Genomic DNA, 18,337 nt, shown 5'->3' with positions numbered 1-18,337 from the left:
CAAATGCATACATGTAGGCGTGAACACGGAGTCCAGACAGAGCACAGACCGTGGTAAACAGGTTTTGAGACAAAAAAAAAAGAGGAACCAGAGTCACATGGCTTTTATTTGGGGTGGGATTTCTTATTTCCTCAAAGGTCTTGATTGGTCTCTTTGATTCATGTTATGAGCTGTGATTGGTCTCCTCATAGAGAAGTATTTAAACCCTGTAAAAGGATTAGTGTCCTGAGATGTGGGTCAGCTTTACAGGAGGTGAGAATGGAATAGTTTGCGGCATATAGGACATGAGTTTGTCCTATGATGAATGCTGGCATGTGACTGTCTGGATACCGGTGGTGATGATGATGATGAATAAGTTTCATGAGATCGGTCAAAAGATTATCATGATAACATAGGATCAACTTCTATTACCTGGAATGAAGTGAGAAACAGAAAAATGCATGACTGACTTGATACAGTCTAATGATACTGCATCAACTGTGTATGGCAAGAACTTAAAGCTACAGAATAATTCCATTAAATGTGTGTCACATTTTTCTTTTCTAAATCAGTGATGAAAATATTAATATAATTTAGGATGCTCACTTGTACTTTGTAAACCCACCCAGTCAAATAAATACTCAGACATGTTATTCCTGTTGTTGTGTCATTTAAAGTGCATAAATCATGTTAATTATTACTTTTTGTAATGATAGCTTGAGAGTTAGACCAGTTGCACCAGCTGTTTGTAACTAAACTACGTTCACATGTTCTTAACCTAGTGTTTACTGAGCGGAGATTATCGGGTAGTACCGCACAAACTAGTCTTAACATTTATCTCTCAAAGGTTTGTTTTTTGTAGATTATTTTTTCGGCCTTTTTATGCCTTTAATGATAGTACAGCTGAAGATAGACAGGAAGCAGGGGGCAGAGAGAGGGGGAATGACACGCAGGAAATGGCCGTCCGATGCGGGATTCGACCCGGGGCCAGCTGCAGCGAGGACTGAAGCCTCTACACACGGGGCGGCCGCTTAACCCACTATGCTACCGACCGCCCCTAAAGGTTTGTTTTTACTGTATTTAAACCAATGACAGTACAAAAAAGATGGATAGTGCATGAGTGGCGTCACCTATAGGTTTCTGAAGTGCTGTTGTGAAGCTTAAAATATGTGGTGCTGGCAGCACTACTAAAATCATGGGACCTAATTTGGGCCTGGGTGCTCAAATAAGCCATCTGTAATGGCACCCACCTGTCAATCAAAGTGGTCACACTGTTAATCCTGCATAAATTTAAGCCTTAATATCATTTGAACAGGTGAGTTTTATAAAAATTCACCCTCAGTACAGTTGTCATGAGCAGGGAAATTAACTATAGAGACCAAAACTGTTTTTTGTATATAAATATATAATATGGTTGAAATGACTGAGACCTGATTAAAAAAATGGTTTAATTATGATGTCAACTAAGAAGATTTTACAAAAATAACAGAGTTTACCTCAAAGTAATAATTTATTAACATTAGACTTAAAGAACAAATATTGTCACCAAGGTGAGCATAATCAGATATTTCCACATGAGGCAGAAGAATCATCTGAATGAACCAGACTTAAAAAGGACTTTAGTCATAGTCATAATGCATTTATAAATAGCTGATAAACTCACTCACTGGAACATAAAGTCATTAGGAGTAAATAGCTTCCATATAATCGTGAGTTTTTCTTCTCCTACATGTCAGGGCAGGTGTCTCCCAGATGATCTAAATGCTTTTAAAATTTTGATTGACAGTATAGAAATGTTTCAGAGGTTGTGTTAAGACACAGAGACAATGTAAAAAAGTCAATGTGTACCATATACCACCTGTCTATAGTTATCTAGCTTATGCACTGTGACTAATGCACCTGCCCTGCTGATGCTTAACCAGCTTCACCTCAGTTGGCCGACGTGAACTTGCAGTTAAGATAGAGAGAAACACTAAAGCTTTGTGGGAAACCTTCTGCTTTCACAACCCTGCAGTGAAATCACCCAGAGGCCTCTTAACCCAACCCTCCCCCCTCATCTCCCTAACCCCCTAACCCTGGGAGAGGATTATGGGACATCCTTTAACTGTGCCATCTGCTCCAAATTGACTCTCAATTAACACAGGCAAATGAGAAAGCTGTCAGAGCAAAGAGCAGTGCAGACTGAGACGTCGCTCTGTGAATGTTAAGTCGCTCGCATGTCGGCGTGAGCGCGGCTGAGATTTTTTTTTTATCAGCGACAGGAAAGACAGAAACAGTTGGTGAGACAGAAGGAAGCAAACAAAGAAAAAAAATGAACAACTCTGGTCTTTCATCTTATATCGAAGTGTATCAGTATCAGTGTCACACACACACACACACACACAGACACACACACACACACACACACACACACACACACACACACACACACACACACACACACACACACACACACACACACACAGGGTATATTGACGGTGAAAACCAGCACAACTTCCTCATCAATCAGGCCTCTGTGTTCCATAGGGTCAATTTGTGTTTGGCCTTTGGCTCTAATGCTCTGGGCTTCAGATAAAGAGCTCAATATTAGGCCCTAACTGGCCCTGAGGGACTCTGGGAACTGTAGTAAAATTACACATATTGCCTTTTATAACATGTTGGCTGTTGGATGCACACACCTCACACACACTTCCACACCCCTCTTTGCTCTCACGTGCACATGCCTCCCTCCCTCTCTCTACACACACTCACCTCACATACACTGAAAGATAATTACATCTGGTAATAAGGCAAGGAGGCAATGAAGCGCAGAAGTGTGTGTTTCTTTGTGTTATTGTGTGTGTGTGTGGTGGGCAGGAGTGCAAACAGCTGGTCAATAGGCCTCGGCTCATCTCATCCCAGAGGTCATAACCCCTGGGGTCAGAGGGGCAGATGAAGTGTGCCACACTATGGATCCATGATCGGGGGCCAGGTGGTTAGCCTAAATATTAAACACCACCCTCAACATACACACACTTTAGTGGTTGGAGTGGGTTTTAGATGCAGAAAAAGGTTGCTGGTTCAAATTACAAGCGCTCACTGTACCACTTTTTCTCTTGCTATAAATAGTACTGGTAGTAATGGTAACACCACAGGTGTAGTAATGAGAGCAGTTAATAGACAGTGGTGTTTAGATACAACGCTGCAGGAATAATCTGCTTTCCCCAAACAGAAGGTGATACTAAATTAATAAAAACATGCAGTACCAATAAAAGGGCTGATAGGGGGCAGATAATTCTGCATCTGCACTTAACTGATGCATTTTCCCAACCACATGGACAAATATGATAAGTGTGTGCGCGGCCATCAGCTATCTTATCTGCTATTACTGACCCAGAGAGATGGAGTTAGCCCAACTAATGTCTAGCTATGTGTTTGTGAAGTCTTTCTACTAGTAGGTAAACATTCAGTCACAGTGAGAAAGAGTACACTATTTCATGATAAATATTACATAAAGAATAACAAATTCAGTCTGGTTGTTCTGTCAAAAAAACAACAACAACTGACTAACTGAAAAAAAGTGTCATTTTCTAAGCAGACTGAATCTAAAACTTTAAACTACAGTCTTAAAAATGGCAAATTTGCACAGATATGTTATTCCTGTTACACTTTAATTCATAAATGTGTTAACTATTGAGTATGTGTAATAAAGTAAAACCAACATAAAGAAATATTGTCATAAACAAATTGTAAATAGTTAATAAAACTGCAAATAACTGTAAAACCATATTTTTATGTAATTTTTGCTTATTTAGACATAAACAATAGAGTTTTTCTTCAAATATTTTTGTTTGTATGTTTCTATTTTTTACAAAGTCATCAAAACTTAAAAGAGAAAAGATAAGCTTTAATCATTCGTTTTATTTTGAGTGCTCAGTGTGAACTGTTCATTGTCATTCGTCATTTTACTTTAGCTTAAGTACAAATGAGAGGAGTACTAGTTGGGCTTCTGATGCAATACCCTAGCGGAGGAGTCAACCATATACGAATAGGACGGCAGAGGTTTGCCTTGTTGCCTGGATACGAACGCGGAGGGTGGCGCATTCAGGAGTCCTTCACTGGATGAAACTGGCTTTTCGGGAGCCGACATTGTGGCTCTAGGGGCTGAGCGCTATCCAGGGTTGACCTTCCTCCTACTTGAGCCAGAATGTCGTCAGTTGCCTTGACGCTGTTGAAGAAGCACTGGATGTGAAAACAGCGCCATTTCTGTCGGCGTCCATGATACGCGATGCTACCGCAGCGGATTCCAGAGCTCGAGCTCGGAACGGCAGCGGGAGAGAAATAGCCGCTCCCCTTTCGCTGCTCCTCTTTACTTCAGCCCGCGGCAGGTAAGTCCACCAGCGTACGGCTGGGACTTTTATCTTCGCCCTGTGGTGGTTTTTGTCCCCGTTTGGTGTTTCATGTTTAGTCCGCTTACTCTTTCGCTGTGTGACGATATGGCGTACATTTTTGAAGGGAAAACGTCTGACAGTCCTCTGGTAGCCTACCGGGGGCAGCCGCTCCTCCTCCCCCTCGGTCACAACAACAATCGTACGTGAAAGCTAACGTTAGCTAACGTGTATTTCACTTTGAATTGGATATGTCTGCGTTATTTTATTGACTTTTGATTATTCTGGGTGCCAGTTTCCGACTGAAACTTTAGACTTGGCTTAACGTTCGTGTGTTGCTGTTTGCTAGCTAACTATTTAATGGAGAACCAATCGCCAGGGCTCTAATGTCACCAAACAGAAGCAGTCTGCGTTCACCTGCCCGACACACACTGTGCCAAACTAACGTTAGTCTCGGCTGGGACGACATGAACTAAAATGTCTCACCTGACGTATACATGTTAGGTAAGGTAGGTAGGGTGTTAGGTCTTAGTGACAGTGAGGCGAGCAGCTCGGCGGCTAACTTGGGCTAACTTAGCTCCTTAGCTAAAGGTCGGTGGTCCGGCTAACCTTGCCGTTTGACTGCAAAGCGACGCTGGCTAACCGCCGTTAACGCCAAAAGTCAGTTAGTCGTCAGTTGACAGCTCGGCTGACACCAAACCGCCGAGTCTGTTGTGTGTCAGTGTGACTATGACATTAATACCTAGCGTTAATTTCAAGTATCGTCGCTGTTCTGTAGTTGTTTTTGCCGCACTCGATAGCCCAGCAATGAATAGTTAATCCCAGTAACACATTTTATACCTCAAAACACACTCGAAATATAGACGCTGGTTAACAAACAGTTTATTTTGTCCCTTTCCATGTCGGAGTTATCGCTTAAGTAACGTGTTGTACGGTAAAGTTTGGATCAGGAGCTAGCAGCCGGGGCTAGTGTGCATACAAGAAACAGCTGTAGCCACTGGTCAGCCATATTTAGCAATTATCGATGAAGCGAGCTCAGCTATTGGCGATGTGTATTTATTGAACGGACATAACGTTATTTACACGGAAGGGTGTCAAAGCTTCTCATCGTGCCCTTTTGACGTCTCTTAACGGGTAACCTATAATATGCCACTGTTGAGTGACGGGCCGGGCCAGCCAATCAAATCGGTGCAGCCTCCATTTGCTCTTCACGTCGGTTCCCTAATCCACCGCTGCCATATGAAACACATGCACTTGACAGCAAGCCCCCCCCCCCCCCCCCCACACACACACACACACACACACGCAGTCATATCCAACTGCTGGAGTCATGCTGTGTCATGGGCACTAAAGCAGGGACATATTTTTTTTATGACTTGCAAATGAAACTATTCAGTTATTGTGACGGTAACAGAGGGAATACTAAGTAAGAAGTGGTGCTTCCTGTTTCAGGAGTGTTACAAAGCCGGATCATTTGTTTCAAAATGTCTCCTCCTCGCCACAGTTCTTGTGTAATGTTACATTTACCTAACAGGAGTGTTATTACACACACACACACTCACAGACTTGAATATCTTGGTCGTTTGTGACGCTTTCACATTAATGTGAGAGGTCATTCTGAGGGGAATGCATATAACCACGCATCCTCTGCTAGGTTGTGGTCAGTAATTATTGTTAACCTGTTTATCACTCATGAAGACGGCTTACCACCATAATGTGTCGTGATCACTGCTGCTCTCTGCATTATTTAAAGCGCTCATGCTCTCTCAGGGGCCCATTAGCTTGCTGCTAAGCAAGGCTATGAACAGTCATTAAAAGCATCCTTTGGGATGAGGAACAAAACTTCGGGCATAACACTTGTCCTCATGTGTTAATGCATGTTTTAGAATAAAGAAGCCTTGTGTTGTGCTTGTGGGGGGGGGTCTTTGAGCATGTCTTTGTCTTTTTTGAAATATTTCAGAGAAACTAATGCATGTTTGCTCTGTTTCAGGTTGTGCCGGTGAAGTAAGACGTAGCCCCATAATGGACCCCTCCGACTGAGGCGCAAACACGTTGTGTGTTTTGCTCAGCAGCTGAGATCTATCAGCAGCATAAGCCATGCCTGACGAGTAAAATCCCCCCCTTTTTTTGCTCAAAGCAATAAAAAAACAAACAAAAAAAAACATCCTACATGCCTCCCCATGTAGAGCCCCTTCAGTGCACCCTGCTGGAGTGACTGCCCCCCTCCCCCTTCTTCCCAAGGTTCTGCCTCGTCCACGCTCCTTACCCTTCTCCACCAACCACCCTACAGTAACTACCCATCACAATGCTGCTCCACCTGAGAATGGCCAACACCTGAGGTCCCATGCGTCCAGTGAGCACCGATTCAGACGGTCCTGCTCCTCCTGAAAACCTCTCTTGCCCCTACCCCCTCGTGGGCCCCCTGCCTGCCTCAGAGATGTCCTTGCTCCAGTCGCTGGGTCCGGTACAAAGCTGGCTTGGCCAGGAGCTTGAGAAGTGCGGGATCGATGCCATGATTTACACCCGCTACGTCCTCAGCCTTCTCCTGCATGACAGTTATGACTATGACCTGCAGGACCAGGTGGGCCCCCAGAATCATTGTTTGTGTTCTGTTTTGTCAAAAGAGTGTACAGTGGGCTTCAAGATGGGAAGTTAGTGCGTGACTACAGCAGTCTCGTTAGAGGAAGACATCAATTTGCCAAGAGAGGTTAACAATGGGGCTTTTCTTTCACATCGTGGCGCTGTACCACCACTGAATAATTCCTCCTTTGATTTCTGTCATCTGTCATTACATGTGTTGATGTGCAGTTTGCTGTGTTTGTGTACACATTGTTAGAAGCCTGTATGGAAATGTTTTTTATCATATTTGTTTTCCCACTTGTCCTTCATGACTGACTGTTCCTTGGTTTGTGTCTGAAAGGAAAACGACATCTTCTTGGGCTGGGAGAAGGGTACTGGGAAGAAATGGGGCAAGAGTAAGAAGAAAGGTGGGACTGACCTGAGTCTTGAGGAAATGAAGAAGCAAGCCGCTGTGCAATGCCTTCGCTCTGCATCTGATGAGGTAAGCACTGTTATCGTTCAGCCTGGTTGTTGTAATGCTGCCATTTTCAGTCTCAATCAGGTTATCCTGTGCTATAAAATAATCATTTACTTGAATCACTTTCACTAAGCAGTCATTACTCATGCATTGAAGCTGGAGTGGTTTGACCTGCCCCGTCTTTTCTCAAACGTCTGAATGAAAAACATTGAATACTGAAGGCATGTGTGTAATTGGTCTAATTATGTCAGGAATCCGTTACTGTAGTATTCCTTGTTGCTTGTTAAGGTGCAGTCATGCAGATATTAATCGCATAAATCACAGTGAATAGACGCTGAATGAAGCTATGTTAGTGTGGGAGGCTAAAGCACCGAACAAGGGAAGATCTTCATTGTACATGCCTCGTCATCTTATTCGGCTGGGTGGCTACACCTTCAGTTAGTTTGCACTGGAAAGGTTATATCGAGGTCAGCTGTTTCAAGTGGTTCCTTGACCTGCTGTCCTCACTTAAAAAGCATGACCTTCAAAGGAATGTCATTTGCATGTAAGAGTGTATCCCCAGAAGTCTGTTCCTTTTAACTTTGTGTGAGTGGAGAAGCTACGGAGAGGTTGGCTGACATTTTCGTTGGTGGCCAGCAGTAGTAAGGGGGGTGTTCGTTGAGAATGACACAACATAAAGCCGGAGGGGAGCGTAGGGGGAAGGGTCTGCAAGGCAAGAAGAGGAGGAGTGTTGAGCTCCTCTCTGGGGACTGGACTCTGCGGTCTATTTTTTAACCAGCACACGCTGCACAGGATTGCAGCAGTGAGCAGCAGAGTCGGTCGGCTGTCAGCTGACCGGCATTAGCACAATGATGCAAGAGGAAACGCAGGGCAGGAGAAAACTTTGCTTGCTTTTCATGAGGTGACATGGTAAGGAAAATCATTTTCTGGAAGAGTGAACGGGAAATGAGTGTGGCAGGACTGATACTGAGGAGCAGCTATGTTGTGATTTGTCAGAGACTTTTTGCTTCGACAGTTCCTCCTTATACGCTAGCGTTTGGACATGTCTTGTTTATTTCAATCCCTTGTTGTTTATATGTTGTCGTGTAACATATTGCTCAATTTGAGAGCTAACCAGGACATGCAGTAAATGTTCAGTGTCTCAGGCAATCGCTTGTACTGTTGCTTAGTCCTTTTTTGTTGTTGTTGTTTTCTTTCTTTCTTTCTTTCTTTTTTTTTTTTTTAAAGCATTTCTGCACCACAGCTAAATATAGCAGTGCCGAGCATGCCTAAGCTCTCATAAGTCAGCTGGCTTGACTTGTGTCATCCCCCGTGCCTTTCATTCCCTCTTTTGGGTCACATTCATGTTAACACGTCATGGTTGTTTTTGGAGTTAGAATGATTCTTTTGTGTTCACATCAGGGCTCGTTTGTATTTAAAAAAACACAACTCAGTGACCTCCTTACAAAACATGGATGTGTTTTTTGTAAAGTCAGCTGCCCTACAATATGTCACAACAATTGTAGTACTAATAATACTCTACCCAAGATTATCATATTAAATAGTGAAATGTGCTGGAATGTGCTCAAATTTATTTATTTATTTATTTATTTGAGTATATATTAGAGTTTTCGAAAGTTTGCTCATGTCTTTCTTGTTTGTGCAGAACTCTGGAATTGAGAGCCTGGTTGAAGAGCTCTGCTCTAAACTAAAGGACATCCAAAACAAACAGAAAGGTGTGTTTAATACCCTTTAATACCACGTTTAGAACCTTTTCATTAAAAATACGAACAAAAACTGTAATACTGTAATAAAATGTCTTCATTTTCACTGTCTTTCAGAGGAAAAACAGATTCAAAAGAAATCTGATGGCTCTCAGTCTCCAGAGCGAGCTGAGTCCCCCTCTTCAAAGGACCAGGTGGAAATGTAAGCTGCGTCATAAAGTGTTAAAAAAGAAGTGGCTGCAGCACACACCCATATTGATTTGTTTATTCGAACTCTTCTGCTATGAATGTATTTACATCGAGCTTTCTTTACATCTGTTGTGACTGCAGGTATTATGAAGCCTTTCCTCCTTTGTCAGAGAAACCTGTTTGTCTTCAAGAGATCATGACGGTGTGGAACAAGGCTAAGGCCTGTGCATACTCCAGTTCATCATCCTCTGCAGCCCCACAGACCAGCACGGACACCTCTTCCCCAAAAGATTGCAACAGTGAAGGTGAAGCTGCAAAAGAGCGAAACCTCGAGGCATGCGGTACCATCAATACTGTGACCAGCGAGAGAGGCCAGCAACGACGAAGCAAGAAAGAGAAAGAGAACCGATACCATGGTGGTGCAGCAGCGGAGGAGAAGTCTACCGTCCACTGTAAGAGACAGACAAGACACAGATCTGAGGGCAAATACAGACCCAGATCCTGGTCTTCTGGCTCTAGTGAGGCGGGCTCAAGCTCAAGTGGGAACCAGGGTGACTGTAAGTCATCCAGAAGCAAGGCAGTAAGGATACGGCACAAATCCAGGGAGGCCGCAAAGAATAAAAGAACACGCAACAGCGGGCAGGTGAAGCTGCAGGTGAAGGTAATCGACAAAGAGGAGCGAAGAAACGCAGGAGGAAGCAGTAGCAGTGCCACAGGAGGCGCTGCCAAACAACCACAGCTTTACAAAAAGGGGAAGAGACCGCTGAAAGAGATTCGTAAAGATCCAGGGTGGAAGGAAGCAAAAGAGTCCGGAGTTGAGGCCAGAAACAAAAAGGAATACATGGAGGAGCCACTTTGGTACACTGAGCCCATCACAGAGTATTTTGTACCTTTCAGCAGCAGACAAAGCAAGCTGGAAACGAAATATCGAAGCAAGGTAGACTCTCCTGATGGCTTTGCTTTGTCAGCCGACTTGGAGAGGCTGCCGGAGAGAATCCAGGGAATCTGCATTGCCAGTGAGAGCTACCAGAGAGCATACCTAGCAGCAGGCTCGTTTGTGGACGGGCACTTTGTGGAAGGACCTGGCGAAGCAGAAGATGACACTGCTGAACTCACTGGGACCTCAAGCTGCCCTCAGCCAGAGGATAGTAAAGATTTAGATGACAAGCATCTGTCCGAATTCACTCACTTCTATGAAGTTGATATTTATCAATCCATATTGGATACTAGTGCCTCAGACTCTATACAAGAGAGTCGGATCTTAAGCATGATTCGACAAAAAAGCAAAGAGCAAAGAGACGTTGAGGCAGATTGCTGTTTAGTGTTAGATGGCCTTGAGCAGCAAGGGAAAAGTGCAATACGGGCAGACTCACAGGAAGCTTCGGGATCTGTTGGATTCTTAATGGAGGATCTTGAAAACATGGCTCAAGTGTGGGGATGTTATTCACCATCTACTTCCGAAGATATAGATGGAGAAAGCTTCGTAGGAGACTCTCCCATCCGGCTCTCCCCCCTTCTCGATAGTGTTTCGTTCACCCTTAGCAAACTATCCGGAAATCTGGAGGAGCCACCTGTTCCTGAAGCCACCAGTGAACCATCTGGTTTGAACTCATCCTGCTTCTCTCTTTTCGAGCTGCAGTATGACAGCCCCACTTTTCCTTTTCCCCGCGACTCACTCACCGTTGGTCACGAAAACACAGATTCTAGTAGCTGTCTCGACCCACATTCTAATAAACAGTCTCGTTTGCTAATATGGACCAAAAATAGTGCCTTTGATGAAACTGAACACTGTTCAAACCTTTCAACGCGAACTTGCAGTCCGTGGTCACATTCAGAGGAGACTCGTTCAGACAACGAGCAAGGAAACGTCCCGGCAGAGGACGCTGCTCAAATTGGCAATGAAGAGATTGATTGTATAATCCCTCCTCTCTCTGGTACATATCTGGAGGATGAAATCTTGGATTTTTTGCAAGAAAACTCTGCCCGCAAGTGTGAGGAGGTCAGTGTTAGTACAGCATCCAATCAGACCTTCACCAAAAAATCTAAATTGGAGTCCATTTGTGGTATAGCATTAGAAGAAGACGAGAGTAAACAGTACAGCACTGGCATGTTTTCGGACAACACAAACCAACACAGTGATGACTACAGCTCAGGGATAATAAAGGACATTTGGACTGCAATAGGAGATGACAAATCTGTAATGTCAAGGCAAGGAGCAGAAAACCCAAGCGAGGGGCTATTCTCAGATGATTCAAGCGGCTACTGCTGCAGTTGTCTGGAGGTGCAGGCAAAAGGAGTTCCAATTCAGGGACCTCAGAAAAAAGCAGTGCAGCGGTCAGAGTATCACCTATGGGAAGGCAAGAATGAAGAACAGGACTTAGCCAAAAACAAACTCTCCAAGGTAGATGGTGCCGGGGATTACATGACTCCGTCCAAGCCCTGGGACTTGAACTCTGACAAGGAGAATACATCATTCATCCTGGGAGGGGTTTACGGAGAGTTGAAAACACTAAGCGGTGATAAAAATTGGGCTGTTGTGCCACCAAGTGACACCCAAGATAACTTGCTCCAGTGTGCCGCTGCAGCTGCATCTGCATCTGCTTCTAGCTCCGACATGCTTACCATCACTGGTACAGATGTGTTCATGAACACTGGCAGCTGCTTTGCCCCTGGACACAGGCCCCTGTGGAGGCCTCTCGTATCCTTCGGGCAGAGTGACCAGGCCATTAGAGGAGGCGGAGATGGATTGAATAAGGGATTTTCTTTCATCTTCCATGAAGATTTGCTTGGATCTTACGGAGGCTTGCATAGTGAGGAGCAAGGTTTAGAATACCCGTTCGCATCCTTCAACCTGAACAATCCCTTCTCTCAAGTCCTCCATGTTGAGTGTTCTTTCGAGCCTGAGGACATGGCTTCGTTCAGTCCAGGGTTCAAGCCCAAATCTATCCTCTGCTCGGACTCTGAGAATGAAGCCTTCCACCCACGAATATATGGCATCAACCGGACGCAGTACAGGGCCATCCGCATCTCCCCCAGGACTCATTTCCGACCAATATCGGCCTCAGAGCTGTCTCCTGGTGGAGTGAGCGATTCAGAGGCCGAGACTGACAAAGAGGAGATGAGTTTTCCCGTCCTGGCACCGGTGGACGTCTTTGATGATCCTCAGGCAGACCTCAAACCTCTGGAGGAGGATGCAGAATGTGAGGGCCCTTATTACGGGAAGTCAGAACTGGAATCTGGTAAATTCTTACCCAGATTAAAGAAGTCTGGCATGGAGAAGAGTGCCCAGACCTCTCTGGATTCACAGGAGGGCTCCAGTACCCTCCTGCCAATCGCTGAGCAAGAGATTTGCTTAGACTGCAAAACGGCAGCAGCTGCAACGACTGCAGGTGGAGAGACCGACGTTGCAGTGGACAAGATTCAAAAGGAGGAATCTTCAGGAGAAAAACAGTCCTGCTTATGCGCACCAGCAGGTCAGATCTCCAAGTATGGGATTGCTTATGACTTTGTTGGAGATGTGCCAGAGGTGAGAGTTTCTTCAAATGATCCTTAATATTATAAATATATTGTGATCAACGTGCTAGAAAAGAAGAAAGATGTTGGCCTAACCACACAGTGTTTCATCAGCTGTACAATGGGCTCAGGCTTTTGTTTACTAAAACACTAACCACTTCTCATTTGTCCTGTTTAGTTCCCTCTGTTAAATGTAACTGGACAGGGAGGAACTGGCAACCAGCAAGATGAGTGCTGGTGGCAGAACACACTCTGTTCCCCCCTTTTCCCTGGATCTCAGTGTACAGGTAAACCTGTTATTTTTTTTTATTTTTTTATTTTTTATCCAACGTTTGACCATTTTAATCACATCAAACCAGTGACGGTTCATGGTTTTGTCCTGACTATCAACACATTTGATCTAAGGGTTGAAGTTATTAGGCAGCATACAACTTACTGAGCTCTTATCAAACTTAGGACAGTAGAAGCCTAAGCCCAGAGTAGTTGTCTTGTTAAATGGTATTCACCAGAAAAGAGAGTTTAGAGCGACTCTGCCTATTATTTCACCAACAATTTGTAGGTGGACCTCTGAAGTGTTGCATGTGGTAGAAAACTGAATTTGAAATGAACCATTATGTTTGTGGTGGGATGATCAGAGACTTTTAGCTCATTAACACAGCAGTGAGAGTGATAGCATAAACATGTGACCATAAAGTGTAAGTGTGTCACAGAAACCCAAGAAGGCAGGAAGGAAATGAGAAAATGCTACATTTCCCCAGTTGGACCCAGTTCATGTCTCACCACGCTGCGATATTTACACTGTGTTCCCTCATCTCGCCTGAGACGTGCTGGTCTTAGCAGGTCACCTGGCACCTCACGGGACGTGGACGTAGCCACTCAAATGGTTTAAAGAGTTTATTGATTGTAATGTCTGCTTGAACAAAGAAGGATCAGTCATTGAATGTGTAAAATCACACTATGTTACACTGCTGATCATTAACAGTGAACTGTACTGTACACAATGTCAGGATGTCACAATGACCTTTTCTCAGCATTAGTGCTCCAAGTATTTCCAATTCAGGACTTAACACTAACATGCAGTCAAGTTAAACGACCATTCAAGGCAATAAACATTAACCAGCCATATTAGTTTCACACAATGCTTAAGTTATCGGCCAGTAACAGTGGCAGCTTTCACAAAAGGAGATATCGATGAGACAAACCTGGACACTGATGAGCAACTTCTGCTATTACAGCCACCAAAATATGTGAGCTATCTAAATATTATCTCCATCTTTAGTAACTGCTATTAAAAGTTTGATATAAAACACTTCATTCAAGCTAAGAATCCTAATTAGGTCACAGAATCTGTAGGGTCAAAGAAGCACAACTAGCCAACACCACAAAGTGTCCAAAAATGGTTACAAAGTCGCAGTAAATAGTCCCAGACTTCCCTGAGTGAGAAAATAGAAGAGCTACAGTTATCAGTGAACATGCAACAATGTGTGCAACAGTCCTAACCATTGTGCCTGACTTCTCTTCTCTCCAGGGAGCAGCAACATTTGAATACTCCAGTTTTGCAGAGGACGCCTGTCGTATAGAGGAAACCTTCCTCTCCTTTTGTGACTGGACCTCTACCAGCAAACATTCAGGGTCATCTCAGAGCTGGAAAAACCTAATGTAGGCTTAATTTTCTGAGACACCCCCTCCAAAAAAGCACCCCTTCACATAACCCTGCTGGTTTTCATTTACTAACTTTAAAACCTTGTGTAATCAATCCGATCAACAAAAAGTGAGTGAAAATAGGAAAACTCAAAAAAATATGTTCTGTCTTTGAGTGATGCCATGTGCGGACATGCATTTTAGGCATTTTAGAATTTGTTTCTTTTGATTCTTCTGTACACTGGTCCTCATTCAAGTCTCACAGTTAGGTAGTTGGGACAATCTTTTTTTGTTCTATCCTCGTCAGTTTTGTTCCCACCATTTTTTGCTTTTGAACTAGGATACTGGTAGTTGGTGGTGTCTGAATGGTTGTGCATGGGTGTTCGTCCAGCCAGTCTCACTCCTCTTTTTCTAGTTGAACCTAATGTTGTGTGAAACGACTGCTATCACATCCTCTACTTTCCATCTTGTGTTCAGAAAGATTAAAAAAAAAAGGATGTTGAGATTTTTGAGTTGCATAAGAGTTGAAGAGTTTAATTTAAATAGTTTGTTTGGACGACTTTCTGAATGTGAAGTAGAGAATGTGTGCAGCTTTCTTCTAAATATCCCTAAATTCCCCATGTGTGAAAAGTTATCATAAATGAGTCTGATTTTTGAATGGTGATAGTCTTACAAAAGCTAGTAGTAGACATAGTATGGTTTGTGAGACTAAAATAAAAAAATATATATAAAAAACAGGGAATCAAAAGGAGTTTTGTTGGAAAAAAAAAAATACTAATCTACTTGAAATGCAATGCTGTAAAAGAATTGGGGTAAAAAGAAAAATGGTTTGTTTTGGGGTAAAGACCCATAATGAAAAGACATTAACTACAGCCATTTCTGCAGACACCTGTGTTGCAATTGAATGAAACTTCAGTTTTATTTTTTTGTAATTTCTATGGTACAGATTCTTGGTGCTACAAATCTGTTCAAAACTCTTTTGAAGTTGCAGTTTCCTAATATGGCTGTGATGAGTAGACGGCATAGCCTAGTTTTGTTTGTAGTCCAGACAGTCAGACTCCATGAATATCTTTTTGCGGGAAAAAAAAAAAATTGTGAAAAGAAGAAAAGTTTTGCCTGATCGTGGTTCTTGCTTAATGTGGCTTGGTTTTTAATTTTTTTTTATTTTTAAGGTAACCTCTTAGTTGTCAGGCCTGTAACAGCTGAAGCAGAAAATACTTTGCAGGTAAAATATCACATTTCTACGCATCTTTTCAGTTCATTGTCCCCAAACAGAAAGGACAAATTCAGCAGTGGTTGATGGGTTATTGTCCAATTGTGCAAGTAAACAAATCTATAAGAAAACCAGAGGCGGGGCGATGGTCAAACCAAAAACATGGCATAATCACACTAAGGTACAAATGCTTTTTTTCCCCAATATGAGGTGTGTTTTTATTTTTTTGGTTTACAATATATCTTGTTGAAATGTTGAGTAACGTCTCACTGTGTGTGTGTTTGCGTGCGTGTGTTGGCAACAGAACTTGTGAAGGCACTGGTTCAGAATGAGTGAACTTTCTCAGAGAAATGTGAATGTGTGCAGAGGCATGCATTCACCAATAAATAAAAATGCAAATGCATTAGTGTCCCCCGAAATTTGAAACACACCTTAACAAATCAGCTACAAAACCCTTTGAGGTGTGTTTGGACTGGCCCTCCCTGTGACCTGTGCTTTGAAAATGACATCTGCAGATAAATGCATGGTGCATTTCTGAATACCTGCTGTTTTGTTTTATTTTATTTTTTATTGTATATTATTCATTTGTTTTCAAGCAGGTTCTGAGGACAGTAGCAGGGTGACTTATTGGTCACATGATACCATGAAACTGAAGCACAGATGACTAAAATCGTCCCTCCGTTAATGGGTGTCAGCAGTGTGAGCAGACGCGCTGTAATGCACTGTCGCAGGTGAAGGTGTCTGTATTGCGGGCATGGCTTCGGAAATGGCTTCCTCATTAAAAAAAAAAGCAAAGATTGTATGTAAAGGCCCGAGGTTTGTTCAACCCAACACCACTTCAATTGACTAAGGACCCCCCCTCCTTCTAGTAGCTGAACGAAAGGTACTCCAACTTCAGGGTCTTGTCACCTTTCTTTGACAGTCATCAGACACTCAGGAATTTTTTAATATAAGCATACTACATAAACTACACTCAGACCTGTGACAGTGCATTGATGCATTAATGTAAAACCTTTCTTTGATTGTAGAACAGAAATTATTGACAGGAGTTCCTTCCAAGCAAACGGCAGAGGTGCCTGTCAGTAATTTAGAGCTATAGTTTTAGAGGACAAAAAAAAAGGAAAAAAAAAAGAAGTAAGCCATTGTAGATTGCATAAGCAATGCGGAGAAGAATTCAAGAGCCCTGAGTCCTATGCAATACCTTGGCGCATGTAAACATTCAAGAATATATGGAGAAAAGTCATTCAGTTAATTTTGCATGTTGATTACTTTTGAGTGAGGGACACCTGAGAGAGAGAAAAAAAAACAAACAAACATGGAATGTCTCTACAAATGCAGCATGCAAACATCACACTCCATCTTTTTATGTTGGATTAAACAATAGTTTTGGTTTTTAAAAAAAAAGTTAAAAAAACAAGACTGAACGAATGACTGTGCGCATGTGAGAATCTGAGTGAATGTGTGCAAGAAGCAAAGTCACAAAAAGCACTTACATTGGGAGTTGAAAGGAACGCATCACACCTTTCTCCATTTAATTCTTCCATTTTGATAGGCCGTGTTTAAAAAACAAAACGAAAACAAAAAAAAAGGAAAAGTACGAGGAGAAAAATGCATTCAGTGAGGGGTATATGCATTTGGAACGACACCGAAAGGGTCGCTGAGTTCCGATTGCACCATGGTCAGGAGAACATATCCAGCACTGAAAACTCGAGTTTTCTTCCGTCTTTTCATTCCCCACCTAGATGCTCCTTCACCCTCCCTGTTCCTCCATGTTCCCAAACCCCACCTGTCCCAGTACAGTAGCTCTGTTGTTCTAATTTCATGTACACCCTGAGTAAATTATTTTGTTTCATTGTGGATTTTTCTTAACATCTAATAAAGGAATAAACCAAACCTCAGCCTGTTCTTTTGCTTCTTACCTTTCATTGAGTGTGTTGTGGCGAAGAGAGAGGAAGAGCAGCTCTACGTTTGAATCCACCTTCCTCATGATGACACTAGAGGGCAGGGTGAGGATGCTTTAGGAGGAACAGCCAACTCCGTCATTGTTTTCTGCTGATCATTTTTGCTGTATGTACTTTTTGGTGGATGCTATGGTGTCCATCCACTAGGTTTTAATAAAAATATCACTTTTCCACATAAAGCGATTCATATCACATTTTAGGCCATTTTTGCTTGCACATTGGAAATTAAATAAGATATATTTTGTATGAAATGACACTAGTGACAGGAGCAAAATAAGTCTGTAATGGCTGGAATTAAATTTCCTTTGCACAGTCATATTTTTACAAGATAGGTGCTATACAAAAGTTGACTATTATTATCTTGAACAATATCTTCATAAGAGCATGTCATTACTGACCTTGGACACTAATTTGCCACCAAAAAGTCACGCTTGTGTAATGGAGCTTAATATTTCAAATGTTTTCACAGCAGCCATTTTGACAGGTGTCTCAATGATGCTAATTAAGGCTGCGTTCCATTCATGTCAAACAAAGTCAGGGACGCTGCTCATGTGCATGTTTGCTCACTGGAAAGGCTCTGCTGCAATAAATGGAACTGAACCTTAATTAGTATGACTGCTAACACCTGTGTTGACACTATTTTGTGTCAAAATGGCAAAATACTTTTTTTTTGCTTGTCACTCACACACATACAACACATTTATCTGCGTATAAATAATGTTCGATTGAATTTT

General features: G+C 42.7%; 1 protein-coding gene across 2 annotated transcripts; it reads left to right on the top strand.

The window, feature by feature from the left end:
- Positions 1-3,892: 3,892 nt before the first annotated feature.
- On the top strand, positions 3,893-17,535 carry kiaa0232 (KIAA0232 ortholog). 2 transcript variants are annotated; one of them, XM_010731740.3, is made up of 8 exons: positions 3,893-4,346; positions 6,337-6,927; positions 7,267-7,407; positions 9,029-9,098; positions 9,204-9,288; positions 9,417-12,801; positions 12,967-13,075; positions 14,317-17,535. In XM_010731740.3, exons 2-8 carry the CDS (start codon positions 6,691-6,693, stop codon positions 14,331-14,333), a joined length of 4,044 nt encoding a protein of 1,347 aa, XP_010730042.2. In that variant the 5' UTR covers positions 3,893-4,346; positions 6,337-6,690; the 3' UTR covers positions 14,334-17,535. The 2 variants fall into 2 exon arrangements, with proteins under 2 accessions (XP_010730042.2, XP_027143666.1); XM_027287865.1 differs by lacking the exon at positions 3,893-4,346 and adding an exon at positions 4,393-4,548.
- Positions 17,536-18,337: the final 802 nt, after the last annotated feature.

Source organism: Larimichthys crocea, chromosome XIV, assembly GCF_000972845.2.
Source record: "Larimichthys crocea isolate SSNF chromosome XIV, L_crocea_2.0, whole genome shotgun sequence".
In the NCBI taxonomy this organism is placed as follows: domain Eukaryota; kingdom Metazoa; phylum Chordata; class Actinopteri; family Sciaenidae; genus Larimichthys; species Larimichthys crocea.
This window is presented reverse-complemented; position numbering and strand designations above follow the sequence as displayed.

What these genes read in the sequence shown, in the direction of transcription:
- kiaa0232 (XM_010731740.3), top strand. Translation starts at nt 6,691, where the DNA reads ATGCGTCCAGTGAGCACCGATTCAGACGGTCCTGCTCCTCCTGAAAAC. An exon ending in TTCGCTCTGCATCTGATGAG is followed by an intron (nt 7,408 to 9,028) that starts GTAAGCACTGTT and finishes TTGTTTGTGCAG; the next exon opens with AACTCTGGAATTGAGAGCCT. An exon ending in TCAAAGGACCAGGTGGAAAT is followed by an intron (nt 9,289 to 9,416) that starts GTAAGCTGCGTC and finishes TTGTGACTGCAG; the next exon opens with GTATTATGAAGCCTTTCCTC.